The 19,808-nt window shown below is 44.6% G+C and overlaps 1 protein-coding gene across 13 annotated transcripts in view; it reads left to right on the forward strand.

Annotated features, from left to right (window-relative positions):
- The window catches only part of RAP1GAP2 (RAP1 GTPase activating protein 2), a 216,363-nt gene that overhangs the window by 150,103 nt on the left and 46,452 nt on the right, over positions 1–19,808 (forward strand). For 9 of the 13 annotated variants that reach the window (XM_082443470.1, XM_082443475.1, XM_082443480.1 and 6 more), the window contains 5 exons: positions 5,079–5,114; positions 9,786–9,830; positions 10,793–10,825; positions 11,240–11,452; positions 12,659–12,762. In XM_082443470.1, coding sequence (XP_082299596.1) covers positions 5,079–5,114; positions 9,786–9,830; positions 10,793–10,825; positions 11,240–11,452; positions 12,659–12,762 — 431 coding nt within the window. The remainder of the gene's footprint in view (positions 1–5,078; positions 5,115–9,785; positions 9,831–10,792; positions 10,826–11,239; positions 11,453–12,658; positions 12,763–19,808) is intronic. The other 4 variants (XM_082443476.1, XM_082443477.1, XM_082443472.1 and 1 more) reach the window with 1 other exon arrangement.

Consider the following 19,808-nt stretch of genomic DNA (forward strand, 5'->3'; position numbering starts at 1 on the left):
TTTTGATCCCCAGTTGGTGGAACCTGCGGATAAAGGGGGAAGCTGTGCTATGCCATTTTAAATAAGGGACTTGAGCATCCTCGGATTTTGGTATTTACAGGGGTCCTGGAACCAATCTCCCACAGATACTGTGGATGACTTTATCTTTCTACTGTACCCAAACCTCAGTAGCTCTCCAGCGCCTTCCAGATTAAGCCTGAATTCTTGGCGTTCGGAATCGCTCAGGCCCAAACCCCAGCCCTCCTTTCCAGTCTGAACTTCAGGATGTTGACCCAGAGGCCTCAGGCAGCCAGGTTCATCCACTCACCATTCACTGAGTACACACCGTGCTTCTCCACCTTTGCCCTCACAGTTACCACTGCCAGTAATGCCCTCTCCACCCTCTCTATCAAGTGATTTCTGTTTATCCTTTAAGGTCTGGTTGGAATCCAGCCTCTTACAAGAAGACTTCCTTGATGTGGTAGTTTTAAAATATGTCCACAAGTTCTTTGATACTTTTCTCCTTCAGAACCTAATTCCCCTCCCCTTGAGTGAGGGCTGGTCGTGGACACTAGCTTCTAAAGAATAGGATAGAAGGGAAAGGATGGTGTAAAGGTAGTATAGCTTCCTTCATGCTTTCTCTCTTGGATCACTTGCTCCGGGGGAGTCAGCCGCCACTTTTTGAGGATACTCAAGCAACCGATGGAGAGGTCCGTGGGATGGGCAACTGGGCCCTCCTGCTGACAGCTTTGTGAGTGCGCCATCTTGGAAGCAGATCCTCCAATCCCAATCAAGCCTTCAGGTGATGCAGCCTCTGCTGACATCGTGAATGCAACCACCTGAGAAATCCTGAGCCAGAACTGACCAATGAAGCCACTTTTGAATTCCTGACCCATGGACATTGTTGTGAGTCACCAAGTTTTGGGGTAATTTGTTCTACAGCAGTACAGAACTAATATCCTTACCTCCCAGCAAGAAGTGCTTCATGCCTCCTCTGAACCACTGGTCATCTGTAACATAACCCTGTGTAACTTTGTCTCATAATTAAGGTCAAGTACCCTAGAAATGGAGCCCTTGCCTAGTACTTCCAGTGACCAGTCCATGCCTTGCCAGCACTTAATCATCTGGGGTTAATTGATTAACCAACACAAGGGCATTGTGTAGGAACACACCTAAGGTATTTTTGGTTGCCAGTTTATATGGATCCCAGGGGGTAAGCTGGATATAGGGGTGACTCTTAGTCTATAACACACAGGGCCATGGTTAGACCTGTAAATGAATTGGCCTGAATTCAGGGGCTTTCTGTGGGCACAAAAGGCTGTATAACTTGTGTCCTTGGGCACAGCGTCTTATGAGGGTACAGGAAGGGCATGTAGCAGGAGTTGGGAGAAGCAAAGAAAGGCATGCCAGAGCCTCTGCTTATGTGTTGAAGTCTTTGCAGTTGATTAATTGCAAAAATAATTTATAATTGTTATAGAAAATTAAAAAAATACTGAAAAGCAAAAAGGAAAAAAAATATCCTTAGCTTATAACTCATTTTGGCATATATCCTTCAAGATATTTTTCTCTGGAGGGGTAATGTGTGTATTCAACATGAAGACATATATGTTGAGAAAAAAAGGGGTCACATTGTTCTAAACCCTACTTTTCTCACTTAGCAGTACAACATGAATCTTCCTAGTAGCATAATCAACACAGATCTCCTCTTAGAGTATTTTATTGTACGGGCATACTTCCTTGTATGATTTATTCTTTCCCTCATTGATGGGTACTTCGGATTTTTCCACTTTTTTTTTACCCATAAACAGTGTTTCGACAAATATCCTTGTATACATATCTTTGTGTAGTTGCCCAAATATTGCTTTCGGGTAAATTCCTTTAAGTGGGTTTATGGGCCAAAATACATGAACATTTTTCAGGGTTTGGACACATGGTACCAAATTGCCCTTCAGAAAGTACCAGGCATACACTTACTACAGTCCTTGCCAACACTGGATTTTCTTTTTAATTTTGGCCAATCTGATAGGTGAAGGATGTTATCTTACTATTATATTAATTTCTTTCATAACTTGGGAGGTTGGGCATGTTCCATTTGTTTATTGGTCATTTTATATTTCTCCTTTAGCAAGTTGTTTGTTCCTGTCCTTTGCACATTTTTCTGTTTTCCTTTCCAAAACTTATTTCTTTGAAATTGAATTATGCCAGTGATGTAGGTCTACCTGCTTGTGAAGCAGGCTGTGTATAAAGCAAAACCCCCTTCACTACTCTCCACCTTCTTGATATAATCACTTTTTGATAGTGTGAGGTATATTCTTCTGTATTATTCTCTATGCATTTATATACATACATATAGGTCATTTTAGGTTTTGTTTTTATTAAAAGGGGATCGTATTCTATGTGATGTTCTGATTTGCAGCCCCCCCTTAATATATCTTGGTGAGCATCTTATATAAGCAATATAGATCTACGGCTTTCTTTTTGAATAACTGAGTAGTTTTTTTTTTTGAACAGCTTTATTGAGATATAATTCAGTACCATAAAGCCACCCATTTAAAGTGTACAGCTTAATGGTTTTTAGTATATTTACAGAATTGTGTAACCATTACCCACAGTCAATTTTAGAACATTTTCATCAGCTCAGAAAGAAACCATATATCCCTTAGTTATTACCTTCCAAATCCCCCATTTCCCTCAGCCCTAAGCAACCACAAATCTACTTTTTGTCTCTATAGATTTGCCTATTCTGGATATTTTATATTAATGGAATCATGTGGCTTTTTGTGTCTGGCTTCTTTTACTTAGCATAATGTTTTCAACGTTTATCCATGTTGTAGCATGAGCCAGTACTTCATTCTTTTTTTTGTTACTGGCTGAATACTATTCCATTGAATGGATATGCTACAATTTGTTCATTCAAAAGTTGATGGACTTTTGGGTTGTTTCTGCTTTTTGGGTATTATGAATATTGCTGTTGTGAACATGAGCGTACAAGTTTTTGAGACATATGTTTTTAATAAATGTTTTCACTTCTCTTGGGGGTATATACCTAGGAGTGGAATTGCTGGGTCAAATGGTAGTTCTTTTTATGTTGCTGGATTCAGTTTGCTAGAATTTTGTTGAGAATTTTTGCATCTATTTTCATAAGCTATATTGGTCTGTAGTTTTCTTGTGATGTTAATTTTGGTGTCAGTGTAGTACTAGCCTTATGGGATAAGTTGAGAAGCGTTCCCTCTTCTATCTTTGGAAGAGTTTGTGAGGAATTAGTATTACTTCTCCTTTAAGGGGTAGAATTCACAACTGAAGCCATCTGGACCTGGGCTTCTCTTTGTGGGTAGTTTTTTGATTACTAATTCAATCTCTTTATTTAATATAGGTCTTTTTAGATTTTCTGTTTCTTCCCAAGTCAGTTTTCGTAGTTTGTGTATTGCTAGGAATTGTCCATTTCATCTCAGTTATTGGCACACAGTTTTTCATAGTATTTGTATTTTATTCTATGTAGCTTATTCTAACCAATTTCCTACATTTAAGTTGTTTCCATTTTTTGCTGTTACAAAAAATGCTGCAATGGCCATTATATCGTATCTATCTTTGTGTTCATGTGTAAGTGTGTTTATAGTACACATTCTTCGAAGAGGAATTGTTGGGTCAGAGGTCTGTGTATTTAAAATGTTGATTGTTTCTACCTCCTTGTCCTCTTTTTGCTCATCTTTCTAGCCTTACTGATCTGAATAAGTTCTTCATGTCTATTATTCTTGGTATCCTGGAGATTGGAGTTGGTAGGAATACACAGAACAAGTGGGAAGGATAGGTTTGAGAGCTGGGTGTTTGATGGCTGCTTCTGGTCAAGGGTGCTTGATGTGGGTGACCCAAGCTTGTCCTCAACCCTGTACATTCACAAGTGGGGTTTCCAGACCCTGGAACCTGAACTGCTGGGGGGTCAGAGACTCTTTGCCTCTGATGGGCCACCTTTAGCCTGGGAGAGGTCACTTGGAGTCTGCAGCAGGGCCAGGTCTCTGCAGGTGACTCCACAAGGGCCCTTTCCATGGTGATTCTCTTCTGGGAATGCTGAGGGTGACGGGGCTGCAGGCAGTTTTGGCCCATTGGTGCCTGCAGAGGAAAGCAGGGTGGATGCCCTGCCTCTGCATGAAGAAGTGACAAGGACATGCTTCCTTTTCACTGCTTTCTTTTGTTTCCTATTCATCTGGGGACTGTCTCTTCTGGGCGCTCATTAACTCCTGGCTTGCCAGTGCCCTGATGTGGGCAGTGATCTTATGACAAAAAAGTGTAGCTGTTTTCACAGAACGAGAAGTGGGGACACTTCTGGGGCAACCTCTGCATGTGTTTGTTAGGGTAGAGCTTTCAGTCCCTCACCCTTCCATTCCATTTTTTCTCCTTTTGGTCTTACCTGGAGTTTACAAGGGTGGCACCAAAGTAGGTTAAAAGTTTGGACTTACATAGTTTATGATTTTAAAAATAACCCATCCAGGCCACTGGAGGCTGCAGTTCAATGGTTTTTAGGTTTTGCTCACCAGTTCTTGGGTCCCAAAAGGTGCCTTGGGGACAGGGGACAGGGACGGGCAGAGGTGGCACATCAGGGGCTCTGCCTTGGCCAGAGCAGCTGTGCTTTTACTGGTTTTGTATGTTGGAGTTCTAAGTGAGACTTCTGTGAGAAGACAGCAGAACTGTGTGTTGCCACAAAAGTTGGAAAACTACTTGTGTGGGACATCTTGGCCTCACTGTTGGGTTGAAAACATCCCAAACACGAATCCTGCTGGAGGCTGAATCCCAGGGCCGACAGGCGTTTTGGAGACCTTGGCTTTTACCAGGGGCCCCTCCCTCTTGACAGAGACTGAGTAACTCTTCTCCCCAGGGCCATTTGCCAGCCCGGGCATGCTTTTTCCCTCTCTTGTTGTATGGGGTATTCTGGCCCTCCAGCCCTGCAAAGGCAAGATCAAATTATCTTCTCTCTTGATCCAAATGAATTTTGTCCCTGAGGAAGCCCTGGGTCGAGCTTCCAGACAGTCAACGGAGAGGCTTTCTCAGCAGACCTGCTGGCTGACGCCCCGTCTTTCTCTCCCCGCCCTCTTTGTGTCTTTCAGTCAGCGGAGTTCTTTGAGATGCTGGAGAAAATGCAGGTGAGCATCCTCATTGTCGGGGAGCCAAGCACCGGGTGGGGATGCTGCAGTGACCTCAGCGGACACGACACCAGCAGAACCCACAGGCAAAACTCGGGTGCTTGGAGGGAGGGCGGAGAAGAGAGAACTCACAGTCCTGATGGCCTGGACCACCTGAGGCCATTTCCATGTCGAACGGCACAGAGGATTCTGGGACGGCTCCCGCCTGAAGGATGGAGAGAAGACAGACAGAACCTGCCAGCAGGGCAGACGGATGTGGGGAGGGTTTGAGAGGGTCGGTTGTTCGTGGAATGGGTTGGAAGGAAAGCCCCTTCTTAGGGGACTCATCTCACGTCTGCGAGGCAGAGCAGCGGAGTGGGAGACAGACCTGAGTTCAAATCCTGCATCTAATACTCGCTAGCACTAGTTCCTTCCCTTTTCTAAGCTTCTCGCTCCTGTTTGCTGTCTACTCACAGCACCGTTCTCACCTCACTCTGACACCAGACGTGTGGCAGTTTTCCCACACTAAACAGTTCTGCGAAACCAGCTGGGTGCCCTACAGTTTCACTCAATTCTGAGACTGTCTACCTGGAGATAGGGTCAGATCCCACAGGTGAAGGGCTCAGTCTCACAGGACCACCCTCCTCCCCTGACTTCGACACCAATCCCAAGTCCAGGTTGGCACCTGTGCTTCTGACTCACTGGCTATAAATCAGAGGTTCCCACGACCCCCTCCTCGGGTTCGATTAATTTGCTAGAGTGGCTCACAGAACTCAGGAAAACAGTTTACTACTAGATTATCAGTTTATTATATAAAGCTGTAACTCAGGAACAGCCAGATGGAAGAATGGCCTAGGGCAACGTATGTGGGAAGGGGTGCAAGCTTCTATGCCTTCTTTGGGCATAGCACGTGTTCACCAACCAGGAGGTTCCCAAAACCCTGTCCTTTTGGGTTTTTGTGGAGGCTTCTTTACATGGGCATGATTGATTAAATCATTGGCTATTGGCGATTGATTGAATCTCCAGCCCGTCTCCCCTCTCTGGAGGTTGGGGGTGGGGCTGAAAGTTCCAACCCTCTAATCGGGGTTGGTTCCCCTGGCAACAAGCCTCCATCCTTAGGGGCTTCCCAAAAGTTACCTCATTAACGTAAACTTATAACAAGACACTCCTTTCACCTTTATGGCTCTGGAGTTGTTTCAGGAATCAAGGACAAAAGTCCAAATGCTATAACAAAAGATGCTCCCATTGCTCTTATCACCTAGGAAATTCCAAGGGTTTTAGGAGCTCTGTGCCTCAAACTGCATGAAGACCAAATATATATTTCTTATTATAAATCACAATATCACAGCTTCTATAAATAAGAATGCCTGCTTACATGTAAAATACCCACTTACATGGTTGTTGGGATGAAATGAGAAATATGTAAATACTTTGTAGGCACTGCACAAAAATCAGTGTTCAGTGTGGATTTGGGGGTCCTTTATAGTCACCCCTCACCAAGGGGTCAGGGCTCACAGATGAGAACCACTGCCCTAGGGAATATGGGGGGAGGTCCAGAAGGCTTAATAAATGTAGGTGGGAAGAAGGTGCTGATAATAGCCCATGTATTTCAAGCACTTCTCTGGGTTCAGAGATTGACAGGCGTTATCTCATGTCTTCCTGACAAGGCCCACAGGAAGTAGGCATATTATTATTATCCCCATTTCACAGGTGAGAAAACTGAGGCACAGAGATATTAAATAAAACACTTAAGGGCTCAGGGCTAGTAAGTAGCTTCAAGGCTTAGCCACTATATTATGGTGCTCTTTACCCTAAGTAGATGCTCCAGGCTCCAGGAAGGAGGATCCGGTAGTGATGGAAGCTCTAGGAGGAGAGGCAGAGAGCGTGCCCACAACGGGCCTGAGATGCAGGTGGAGATGCTGAGAAGGCAGCTGCTACCAGCAAGCGTGGTCCTCATGGGAAAGCCAGGTCTCCCTAAGGGAGGAGGGGGAGGGACTGTTTGAGGGAAAACTATTTTTTAGTGGTTGTGTCATTATCACGAGCAAGTTATTAAAATCCTGCTCTGTGCCCAACAGTGTGTGGACTACAAACTGATTTATGTGCGTTTAGGGAACATACAGTCAAGTTGCGGAAACAGGGAGGGCACCGGCCTTGACAGTGAGTGATGGGAGGCAGTGTGTAATAGGTGCTCAGTAAAGCTGGGATCTTCACCTCGAGCCATGGAATCCCCGCACTCTGGCAAGCTGGCGGGGAGTTTGCGGCTCACCCTGCCTTCTCTCTGCTTGCTCCCACGATCCACTCACCCCTCCCCGCTAGCCGGGGCCCCCGGCCTCCCCAACAAAGGGCTTCTCTGATCACAGAATCCAGCCCCACTTAACCGGCCTCATCGTCCTTGTGTTTCGAGGCTGCTGGGTTGTCCTCTCAACTAGATTGGGAGCCTGGCAAGGACAGGGATCTTTTTTTTTTTTTTTTGCCGCCCTATGCAGCTTGTGGGATCTTAGTTCCCCGACCAGGGATTGAACCCACGGCCTCTGCAGTGAAAACGTGGAGTCTTAACCACTGGACTGCCAGGGAAGTCCCAGGGGTCTGGTTGCTTCCTGTGTGTCTCCACGGCAGGCGGCTGACACCCTTGGGCGGTTGGTCAGTTTCATCTCAGTTGAGACTGCTGGTGGCTGAAACCGGACTCCCCAGTGCTTGGACCTCTACCACGTGCCCACTGGGTCCCAGCCTCCGAGGGGCCACAGTTTCCAACTCCTCTGCCTGTATGGAACTCACATGGGGAGCGGCTTCTATGAAGTGTGGCTGGAGTCTGTGCTTGAGTGTGGGCGGCCTCTCTCGTGCTGCGGGCGTGAAGACTGAGCCTCAGAGCAGTGAAGCATCCAGGGCACTCTGAGAGTTGTGAAGAGCTGAAACTAAGATCCAGGACTCCTGACCTCCCAGACCGAGAGTCTAGGCGTTTGAAGAAGGGCACAATCCCTGTGAAGCAACAGGGGCTGAGTGCACAAGCTTTGGATCCCTTTGGTCCTAGGTTCAAGTTCTAGCTGAGTATCCTTGGTCAAGTCACTCTACCTCTCTGAGCCTCAGTGTCTTCACGGCTGGGGCTGGGGGAGTGGGGCATAATCATAATACCTGTTGCAAAGGATGACACACAGAGACGGCCCAGTGCTGCGCGGTGGCTCTGTCGTGGGGGAAGGCACGGGAGGAGGTTTGCTGTCCTGCCCAGGGGCTGTTCCCAGGCAGGGATGACTAGTGCAGGACAAACAAAACAAACTCCTGACATCACCCCCGTCCCCATCCGCCCAGTTTGCCTCCCTGGGCAGGGTCTGCTGGCCGCTCAGGTGGTTTTTATGCCTGTGTGTGGGAAGGAGCACCTGTCCAGCGGGAGGAGGCCCTCCCACGCCCTCTTGAACAACACCGCAGGTGACTCAGCCCAGCCAAGTCTGGAGAAGCCCAAGTCTAAGTCCACGCAGTGAGCAGGAGTCTTGTGCTCTGAGAGCTGTGGGATAGGACCGTGCACTTGTAGACACACTTGTAGACACACAGCCCAGCTTCAAATCCAGGTGCTGTCACTCACAAGCTGTGTGACGTTAGGCCAGCAACCTACTCCCTGGGCCTCAGTTTCCTCGTTGGTAAATAGGTGCTGAGGGCTTCAAAGGAGACAACAGAGGGAGCGCCATGGAAGGCCAAGATCCTGAGGTGTGTTATTATGATCAGGCAGCGGCCGCTTCTGGACACTCTTCTCTCTAGAGGGGACCTGTTTCTCCTAGTGTGTCCCAGTGTGTCCCAGCGTCTCACACCGTCGTTGGATTTATTCAAACAATCTTGGGAACACCATGTGCCCCCCTCCCTCAAAACCTAGTTAATTCAGAATGTGACTATAGGACCGGGCCCTGCTCCCCGGAAGAGCACTTTCCAGATACCTGCAGATGATCCCCTTTAATCCAGGCCCAGTCATGGTGCCTGTCCCTTGCGGTGACACATACATCTATGAGGCGGGAGGGTGGGTGTTAGAATCTTCATTTTGCAGATGAAGCCATGGAGGCTGCAAGAGGCTCAACTTTGTCAAGGGTCATGGATAGCAAGACAGCGGCAGAGTGAGGACCGGGTGGCCTGCCTGTCACCCGTGGACCTTCCCACCAGGGAGCGGTGGAGCTGGTGTGGCATGAGGTCCAATATGTGGGCATCAATGACACCCGAAGATGCAGGTTCCCATCCTCACCCCTCACCTACTGGCTTTGAGAGAGCCTGGTGGAGATATTTAATCACCAAGACAAAAATGCTGCCTACCCGTAATTTTACTGTATAGTGATCACTCTTCCAAGGGCTTAACACACTCTCAACATTTAATCTTCACCACAAGAGTAGGTGATGTTTTCGTTCCCATTTTACAGATGGGAACACCGAGCTACAGAGAGGTTTTGTGACTTGCCCAAGGTCATCAGGTCATAAGGGACAGTGTTGGGATTTGAATCCTGGTCATCTGGCTTGAGCCCACGCTCTTAACCCACTATGCTGCTGCCTTGCCTGAGGCTGCTGTGAGGCCTGAGTGTGTAAGGGCCCAGCACATTCCAGCTGTTGCTGCTATTGTTACTAACCCCCAGCTAAGGCAGCTGCTCCTGATAGACTCCTCTGTTTGGCCTGTCTTCTGTGACCTTTGCTTTTCCATGGATCCTCTTTTCCTTGTTTCTGCAGGGGATCAAGCTTGAAGAGCAGAAGCCGGGACCCCAGAAGAACAAGGTGGGCTGGGCGGGTGACAGGCAGGGGACAGAGCTGGCATGCTGGGGTCTGCTATCTTACACTAACTCTTTTTTTTTTTTTATCAATTTTTTTTTTTTAATTACACTATACTAGGTGTGCTTTATTTATTTATTAATGGCTGTGTTGGATCTTCATTTCTGTGCGAGGGCTTTCTCTAGTTGTGGCAAGAGGGGGCCACTCTTCATCGCGGTGCGCGGGCCTCTCACTATCGCGGCCTCTCTTGTTGCGGAGCACAGGCTCCAGACGCGCAGGCTCAGTAATTGTCTTACGCTAACTCTTATTTTCACCAAGAGCCACTTAAGTGGCCACACTGTGTTGACCGGTGCACAGTGGGCAGCAAGGGGGGCCCTGGCTTGATGCCTTTGGGGCAGCTTCAGGGTGGTCTGGGGTGGAGGCCTTGGTGAGACAAGGCTTGTGGCTCAGCTTGGCCTTTCTGCACCTGCTCCTGCAAACGGACCGCATGCAGCACGTAGGGGTGTCAGGCTCTATGCTCCAGGCTCCAGAGGCATCACCTCTCAGCTTCAGCTTCCATTGCCAAGGCCCAGGCATGCAGCTTATCACTTAGAGGTTAACCCCCTTTCCTGGAGGGGGCTAGGTGGGACCAGCGGTCATCTTCCTGTTACAGCATCCTAGGGTGAGAAGCTGGGTCACAGGAGTGTGGGACTCAGCGCTCTGCGTACTGCATCTTCAGCTGGCAGGGTTTGCACTCAGGTTCTGTCAGTTTGGGGAAGAACTCAAGCCAGATCCCAGAGCTGCCTCTAGGCTGTTCTGTCCGGTGTTCTTCCCACTGATGCTCCCAAAGCCCTGGTGCAGCCTGCCAGGCCCCCTAGCCTACTCCTTACCCCATCTGGAGTAACGAGTGGAGAGGGGAATGGAAACAGTGATCAGACTTTCTGGGCATTGCCGGGACTAATGGTGACATTGTCTGGTTTGTCTTGCAGGACGACTACATTCCGTACCCCAGCATCGACGAGGTAGGAGCCCCCCCTGGCCGCACTGCAGCTCTGGGTCCTGTCTTTGTGGGGGGGCCGGGGTAGCTGATGGTGATGATGTTGATGGTCCCTGCCCCACCCCACGTGGGAGAGAACCCTGGGCCTGGGACTTGAGGGCTTGAGGCCTCTTGCCATCTTTCCCTTTGTGACCTCAGCTTTTCCATGTTTAAATTGGGGGTACCCATCCAAGCTTTGCACCTCTGATACTACAGGGTTGGTGGAGCTGGAGACGTTGTAGGGCTTAGGGGAGGGGTTCATGTTGCTGCTTTTGGCCTCAAAGACGGGATCCCCTCCTTGGAGCAGTTCAGAGGTTGGAGGGCACCCCTACTGGCACCTCTCCCCACCTCCTGCAGACCCAGGGCAGGCTGCAGTGCAAGACCCTCCCTCTGCCTCTAGGTGGTGGAGAAGGGAGGCCCATACCCCCTGATCGTCCTGCCCCAGTTTGGGGGCTATTGGATCGAGGACCCTGAGAGCGTGAGCACGCCGACCTCCCTGGGCAGCAGCATCTGTGAGGAGGAGGAAGAGGACAACCTCAGCCCCAGCACGTTTGGCTACAAGCTCGAGTGCAAGGGTGAAGCCAGGGCCTACCGCAGGCACTTCCTGGGGAAGGTGAGGCCCAGGGGGCCCGGGGGCAAAAATAGCTGCTGGAGGGGGAGGGCCCCAGGGACCCAGCGTTCCTCTCCAGTTGCCCCTTTATCCCTGTCTGTCCTCTTCGAAGTCGCCCGCCCCGTCCTTGCTGCCTGCCTGTGTCCTCGCTGGAGAGGTCTGACCGACTCTGCTCCTGGGCAGGGGTGGGGCGGACGGAGGGTGTGCAGAAGTTAGGAAGGCTCTTGGTGTGATGAGTCTGGGTGGGGATCACCCCCAACAAATATTTTAGGAGGTGATGGAATGGGCAGTGTTTGGGGGTGAAGGAGGGTGGAAGGAACAAATATGTTCTCACACCTTGGAAGTCTGTTTCTGTCAAAATGGTACAAGTCTCTCGTGTCCTCATTCATGCGGGTCCCCCTGAGTACTTGTACTGGATGATGTGCTGTGAGCCTCTGATGGCTTAAAAGTGACAAAGTTACATTTCTTTAAATATATTCTGCCCATTAGACTTGCCAGGTTCTGGAAGTCCTGAAGGCAGATTCCGGAAATCTCTGGCCTAAGGCAGCTTTGCAGTCTTAGGAGCTGCATCAGAACCCCCTGGGGAAGGTGTTAAAGTGCAGATACGAGGGGCGCATCCTGATATGGCCTGTCTGGTATGGGCTCCCTGGGCCAGGAAGAGACCCACTGTCCAGAGGACCTCCTGGCTCCCCTTGGGTGGAGGTGCCAGTGGTCCTCCTAGCTTTATTCCCACAAATATTCTGAATTGGCAAACGTTGCCCCTGGAGGCAAGGAAGTGGACTCGATATCTTGTGGTGAAGAACTTGGGCTTTGGTCAAGACAGATGTGGGTCTGAACCCTGGATCTTTCACTATTAGTTGTGCGACCCTGGACAGTTAACAACTCTGAACTTGGTTTACCCATCTGTGAAATGGAGGTGATGTTTTCTCCTGCATAAAGTTGTAGTCAGGATTAAAGGAGATGAGGGCGATTAGGCCCTCGGCCCAGTGCCTGGCACATCCTGGGACTCAGTTGGGCCTCTTACTGTGACCCTTCTCCTTCTTCCCCTCCTCCACCCTCCCCCCATCATCACCAATAGCAGCCACAGCAGTAGCACCCTTCTCTTCCGCATTGCTATGGGGCTTCTGACTCCTGGTGAAGGAGGTGATTTGGGGGGAACCTGTCTGGAGGGTCCCCTCCTCCCCGCTAACACCTGATTTCCATCTCTAGGATCATTTAAACTTCTACTGTACCGGCAGCAGTTTGGGGAACTTGCTCCTGTCCATCAAGTGTGAGGAGGCGGATGGTATTGAGTACCTTCGGATCATTCTCAGGTGGGGCTTCTGCACTGTTAGAGGCCACGCCTCTAGTGGCCAGGACCCAGAAATACCAGTCTGACCAGTCTGCTCTGGGTGTGCTGGGGAAATGGACCTGGCTGGAATCTTGGGGCTATGTCTGAGTTGCCAGGCAGGGAGACCAGGTGTTTATGCCTGGGGCTGATTGCGGGAGTCAGAGTGGTGTCTGGTTCAAGGTCATCTAGACCGTACCCCAACCTGCCTCTCTGGTGGGAAGTGGGACTCTGAGGAAGATGGCTTATCCTGCTGAGATGCAACTTCAACCTGTCCTGGGACAGGGTTTCCCAGAATACTACCTACGGTGTGCAGCCAGTCAGGGAAAATAGATCCCAAAGCATCCGAGACGCATCTGCATCTGTGTGCACCCGAGACGGAGCCGTGGTCACAACGGGAGCACGGATTCACAGCTAAGCCGGGGACCTCTCTCTGGAATATGACCTCCTCAAGGGCAGGAACTGAAACTGGTTTCTGTTTGGTGTGACTAACGTGTTTTGTAGAACCTCCTTTGCAATAATGACAGAGGGATGGTCTGTTGTCTCTGCAGGCTTATGGTCTAGTGGAGAGGAACATGGAGGAGTTTAATATGTGGCGCAGGTATTATTTTAGTGATTTACACAGGATGCTGTGGGAGCACAGAGTCTGTCTTATTTATCTCTGTCCCCGGTGGGCTGGTGGAGAAGCCAGGAAGACCAGTGCTGGTGCTTAGCCATGAACCTGTCAAGGTCCCAGTCCGTATTTGTGAATCTAATTGGAAGTCCTTGAAGGTATTTGGAAAAGAGCCATAACATTTTTTTTTTTTCTGCCCAGATTTTGAGATAAATTTGGGATGGACAGGGACACGTAGCCTTGCTGTAGGAGAGGTGAGAGGCGGGGGGGGCGGGGCTGGTACAAGGAAGTTGTCAGCACTCATCCAATTTTGATTTGCTTTTTATTAAGAAAGGAAGCAGTTTTCTTTGCTGAGGTTCACCTGGCTAGAAATGATGTTTGCAAGGCAAGGAAGAGTCCATTAAATCGCTAGAGCCAATTTTCTGAGGGAGTAATACCTGGATCCCCATCTCCTAATAGGATTTTGAGCTAGGTGAACCTCTGTAAAGAAAATTACTTCCTTTCTTAATAAAAATCAGACCCAGGTTGGGTAGAATTTCTGAGTAAGAAGATAATTGAACACAAAGATCTAACCCTCTTTTTCTAGTATATAGCCTATCTGAAATGCTGCACCTGGATTAAAAATGAGAGAAAGATGCCCAGCACACAACATACTTTGATGATTTTTGTTTGTTTGTTTGTAATCTGTGGGGTAGTTAGGACTGTAATGTAGGTGATATTGAGAGTTGAACCCCATTGCTTCTTCCTTAGAAAGCAATGTAGTGTGGGAATATATGAAATTGGAGATTTGGGGACAATTCTGTGCTGTTTAGAAGTAAGGGTGAGCCCTGGAACAGTCAGGGGTCTTCCTACATGGAACCACTTTTGTTGTTTGGGGTCAATAGCATTTGAAATCAGTGCCCTGGGGAGCCCAAGCTCAAATGTGGCTCTCCCAAACAGAAACCCAGCGAGTGGGGTGGCAGAGAGAAGCCATTCACCAGCTAGGAAGTTGGATAATCACATCGTGTACCCAGAGTAATGGCCAAATTGAAAACCAGACATAAAAAAATTGGTCCCACAGCCTAGTAACTTTACCAGGCACAAAGAAGAAATTATGCAGAGATGAAATTCCTCTGCTGGCAGTGACTCCTGTCCCAGCTTCTTCCTCATTCCCTGTAGGCTTCTGGATTATTTAATTGATGTCTTATAACAACCAGCTCTCTAGCCTAAAATCTGAGGAGAGTATTCGAACAGCATCTGTGTGTGCCATGAGAGTTGCCAAGGAGAATCTACTCACAGTTTGGAGATAAATAACAAGACTGAGTAGATGTCTCCTTTTTCAAGTTTGGATATAAAAAGAAGAAGGAGAGGGGAAAAAAAAACCCCTCATAGTTTGGTGAAAGAAAAGATTCTGCATCTAAAAAAGTATAACCTAGCATTTAGAAGGTAGGGAAATAACCAAGCTTTGAAAAGGATTTGTCATAGAAAGCCAAGTAAAATTTAGATATCTATTAACTTTGTGTTTTCAGCAGACTTCTAGAAAAAAATAAACTGTTTTAAAGACAAAAGATTAAATAAGGCAATAGAATGATATGAAGAAAGTGCTGGTTAAATTAAGGAAATAATATAAAAAAACTAAAAATGGCCAAGAAGAATTCTAAATGATATTACAAACAGTAGAGAGCAGAATCTACTTTGTGGAAAACCCAGTTAGTAATATTGAGAATAAGCTTAAGAAGCTCTCACATAATTCAAAGGTAAACACAACAACTGTAAAATGATAAGCAAAATTATAATGAATGTGGAGGATAGTGAATAGGAGTTAAACATGTGGATAATGGATGTTCTTAAGCTGATTGAAGATTTAAATCTGCAGATCAAAATGACTCACCAAATATCAGACAAAATCAATGAAAGGAAACTAATAGCTGGACATATTCTGATGAAAATTTAATATTCCATGGATATAAAATCACTGGTAGAATGAAAACATTTCAAATAAGAAAGGATGACAAAGAAAACATACCCATATAGAAAAAGAGAGAAAACAGAGGAATCATAAATAAATAAATATGATAATGGAAATAAGTCTGAGTACATAGATGATGTATAATAAATATAAATTAGTTAAATTCCACTATTACACAGAAAAGATTCTCAGTTTGGGTCATCTCTCCAAAGGGAAAAAAAAATCAATAAATTAATTTTATTAAAGAAAGTAACTGTATATTTAAAAAGAAAAGTGTTGAGAAAAAGTTATATCAATCAAATCCGAAAAGAAAGCAGAGTGGGCAATATTAATATGGAAAAACAGAATTAAAGGCAAAACAATCAGTGTGACAAAGAGGGCTGTTGTCTATTTGTGAAAGATAAAATCCACAGCGAAGATATCTTATGAACCTTTTTGTTGTTAATAGTATATATTTTAACATATGTCTATATATATATACACATATATATATATAGTGATTAAAATATGGAGAAATTGGCAGAATACAATTGTAGCGGTAGATTTTAACATACTTCTTACCACTTGACATCGACTAGGGTAGGGAATGAGAGACTATGGATAATCTCATTAATATTATTTATGTCAATTGTATATATGTATCTTTATATGTATCTTTACCTATACTTGGCTATCAAACTTTGATCCTCTCATGGAGATTTCTGCTTCTTTTCAAGTGTCTATGGAATATTTACACAAATTGATCATAAGGTAGATAGGGCTTTAAAACAAAACCCAGACTTCTAGGCTCCAACCATTTAAAAAAATAACAAATTGTTATACATATATAACAATTATATATAACATATATGTGTAACATATATACACATATATATGTTATATATATATACATATATAACATACACACATATATATTTGCATATAAATATGTAAGATATATAAAGACATGAATAACTATATATCTTCCCATTTCCTCATTTCCCTAGCATTCTGTAGAACCTAGTGTTCTGTAACTTGCATCTCTTAACAATATATCTAGAGTTCTTTCCATATTAGTACATAAAGAGTTTCTTAATTCCTTTTACTGCTGCATAGTATTCTATTACCTGAATGTGAAATAATTTATTTAATAGATCCCCTATTAATGGCCATTGTCAGTCTTTCAGTATCACAAATAATGCTACAATGAATAACCTTGTACAAATGTTAGTTTGTATGGACTAAAATAATTTCTCAGAAGTAAAATAGCTGGGTCAAAACATAAATGCACATGTATTTTAATAGATTTGCCAAATTGCCTTCAGTAGGAGCTGTATAAATTTGAACTTGGATTTTTGCCAATCTGATAGTTGAAAATGGTATTTTAGTATAGTTTAAATTCATAATAATTTTATTGAATTATGTTGGGCATGTCTTCATATATTTAAGGATCACATGTATTTATTTTCTGTGAACTGTCTGTTCATAAGCTTTGCTCCTTTTTTTAAAAAAAAGGATTGTTAGCCCAAATTTCTATTTTTAAAAATCTTACAGATCATTCTTGATAGCAGTAGATTTAGGAACCAGAGTTTTGAGCCACAGAGTAAATCTAAATAAATTTTAAAAATCAGACACTTTGGGCTTCCCTGGTGGCGCAGTGGTTGAGAATCTGCCTGCCAATGCGGAGTACACGGGTTCGAGCCCTGGTCTGGGAGGATCCCACATGCCGCGGAGCAACTAGGCCCGTGAGCCACAACTACTAAGCCTGCGCGTCTGGAGCCTGTGCTCCGCAACAAGAGAGGCCGCGATAGTGAGAGGCCCGCGCACGGCGATGAAGAGTGGCCCCCACTTGCCGCAACTAGAGAAAGCCCTCGCACAGAAACGAAGACCCAACCCAGCCATAAATAAATAAATAAAATTAAAAAAAAAATCAGACACCTTGCTGGATATATTTGCTTACAATTTGACAGTAAAACTACAAATTAATAACAGTAACGTTTAAAAAACTCACTTAACCACTTAGAAGTAGGCTATCTCAACACTTTCCTAAATAGCTGTTGGGCCAAAGAGGAAATCAAAGCTGAGGTTATAGAATATTTATAAAATAATGACATTTAAAATATTACATCTAAAAGCTTATGGGTTGTGTCCAAAGCTATACTTAGAAGAAAATTAATTGCCTTAAAAATTTCCTTATTCAAAAAGAAAGAATCATATTTGTAAGTTGTTGTTAGTAACCTCTCTGTGCCTCAGTTTGTTTACCTGTGAAATGGTGATGGTAGTATCCACCTTAAAATTATTGAATGCATATTATGTGTCAGAACCTGATACATTGTAGCTACTCAAGAATGGTAGCTGCTATTATTATCAATATTATTACTTAAAGTAAGAGGAAGGAGTTAACAAAGATTAAAGCTGAAACAAATAAATTAGAAATAAAAAACCTCATGAGATTTGATAAGTAAATCTAAACTACAGATTTATTTATAGCCTAGAAAAAGATAAACTTCTGTGTTGAGGGAACAAAATAACAAAATAGGTAACTATTCAGCTAGTCAAATACAGATAAAAAGAGAAAATAAAAATACACAAAATTAGGCATTAAGAAGGCATATAACCACAGATGTAAAGAAGATCAAGCAATTTAACAATAGATGTTAACAGACATTATGTTCAACCAATGCTATTATATTGAAAATTTTATTTGAAGCAGATACCTTTCTGGGAAAGTATACATTACTAAATTTAACATGAGGTGGAAAATCCTGACCGGCTCAATAATAATAATGGAATAAATTGAAAAAGTTCTCAAAGAATGATCTCTCCAAAAGTTTCTAGATCTAAAAAAAAAAAAAATTTCTAGATCTAGATGGTTTTCAGGTAGTTATTTGAAACTTGTAAGGAACAGATTTCCTTAGAACTTCAAAGATAAATAGGAAATATTGAAGATACTTAAGGATAAAGACAGATTATTTGTGAATGACAGCTAGGCTGAGAGCAGACTTCTTATCAGCCGTGGGACAGTGGGACAATATCTTTAAAGTGGTGGTAGACAGCTGTTTCAGACATTTAAAAAAAATGAAGGGAATATATCACTTAGAGACTCTCCCTGAAAGAATCACTAAAGGATGTACTTCAGCTAGAAGAAAAGAGAAACCAAAAGGAAAGATGCAACTAAAAAGTGAGAAGAAATAGGTAAACTATGTTGATAAGTTTAATTACTGACTGGAAAAAGGAAGTATTTGTTTTTTAAAAAAAGGATTCTTGAACTAAATTTATAAACAAATGTAGGAAGGACAGTGGGAGGGAAGAGTTCAGTAGCTATTGTGTCCCCTCCTTCCTCAGGAGAGAGATAGCAAGTAAGTTTAGAGTTTGTTGGAAAAATATAAATATGTGTATTGGAAGTTACAGGAATACAATATATAGCTCTAAACTAGCAGAGGGATATAAAGAGAATTAAAAAATCTTTATCAGGCTGAAGTCAGGAAAGGAGAAAAAGGAAAGAAAACACAGGGTTATTAAAAACACAAAATGATAAAAAATAATTCTAAATACATTAGCAATCACAAGTATAAATGAGCCTATGAAAATATTAGGCTATCAGATTGGACTAAAAATGCAGCTATACTCTACTTAATAAGAGACATGTCTACAGAAAAACGACATGGAAAGATTTAAAATAAAGAAATAAAAAAAGATGCTGGAGAAATACTAACCAAGAAGGCCGGTGAGCAACAGTAATATCAGACAAAATAGAGTTTTAGGGAAAAAGTATTAGTAGGGATAAAAGGAACACTCCTTTGTAACTTGGGAATCCTTCCCTACTCCTGATTTTCTTGCTCTGTGTGGCACCCCTGGCTCTCTTCACCCTCTTGATACAAGGCTAAATTTGGGAGTAAGAACTTGATGTGTATAGCTGTGTTCTTTTCCCTTTCCCTCTTGGAGCTGGCTGCCCTCAGGGCATTCCCCCTGCTCTCTGTACTGTAAGTCCCACCTGAGCAGACCCCATGAGAGGAGGCTTGCCCCTGCCCAGCACTGCCTGTGGGTGTGGGTAACTCTGGGGTGTAGTCAGAAGACCCACTGCACCTTCACAGTAAGCTCATGTGCTTCCTCTTCACCTTTATCAGTGCCAAAGGAGTTATTTTAATTCCCGAATTACTTTTAATTTCTTTTTTCTGTATTTGTTCATAACTTGGGCAGAGAAGGATGCCCTTTACTGGACCCCTCAGAGGCCTCAGCCTACATGATGATCAAAAGAACAGTCCACCTGGAAGATCTAACAGTCATGAACTTGTATTTAGTAACATAGTCTTGAATTTAAAAAGGCAAAAACTGGTAGGAATATAAGAAGCAGACAAATCCTCATAGTGGGAGATTTCAGTAACATCTCTCAGATGCCAATGCACCAAGTAGACAAAAAATTGTGAGGCTATAGAAGATTTGAACAACACAGTTAACAAATTTGATCTTGTAACATACATTCTTGAACTCA

This window comes from Balaenoptera physalus (genome assembly GCF_965194825.1).
Source record: "Balaenoptera physalus genome assembly, chromosome: 20".
Classification (NCBI taxonomy): domain Eukaryota; kingdom Metazoa; phylum Chordata; class Mammalia; order Artiodactyla; family Balaenopteridae; genus Balaenoptera; species Balaenoptera physalus.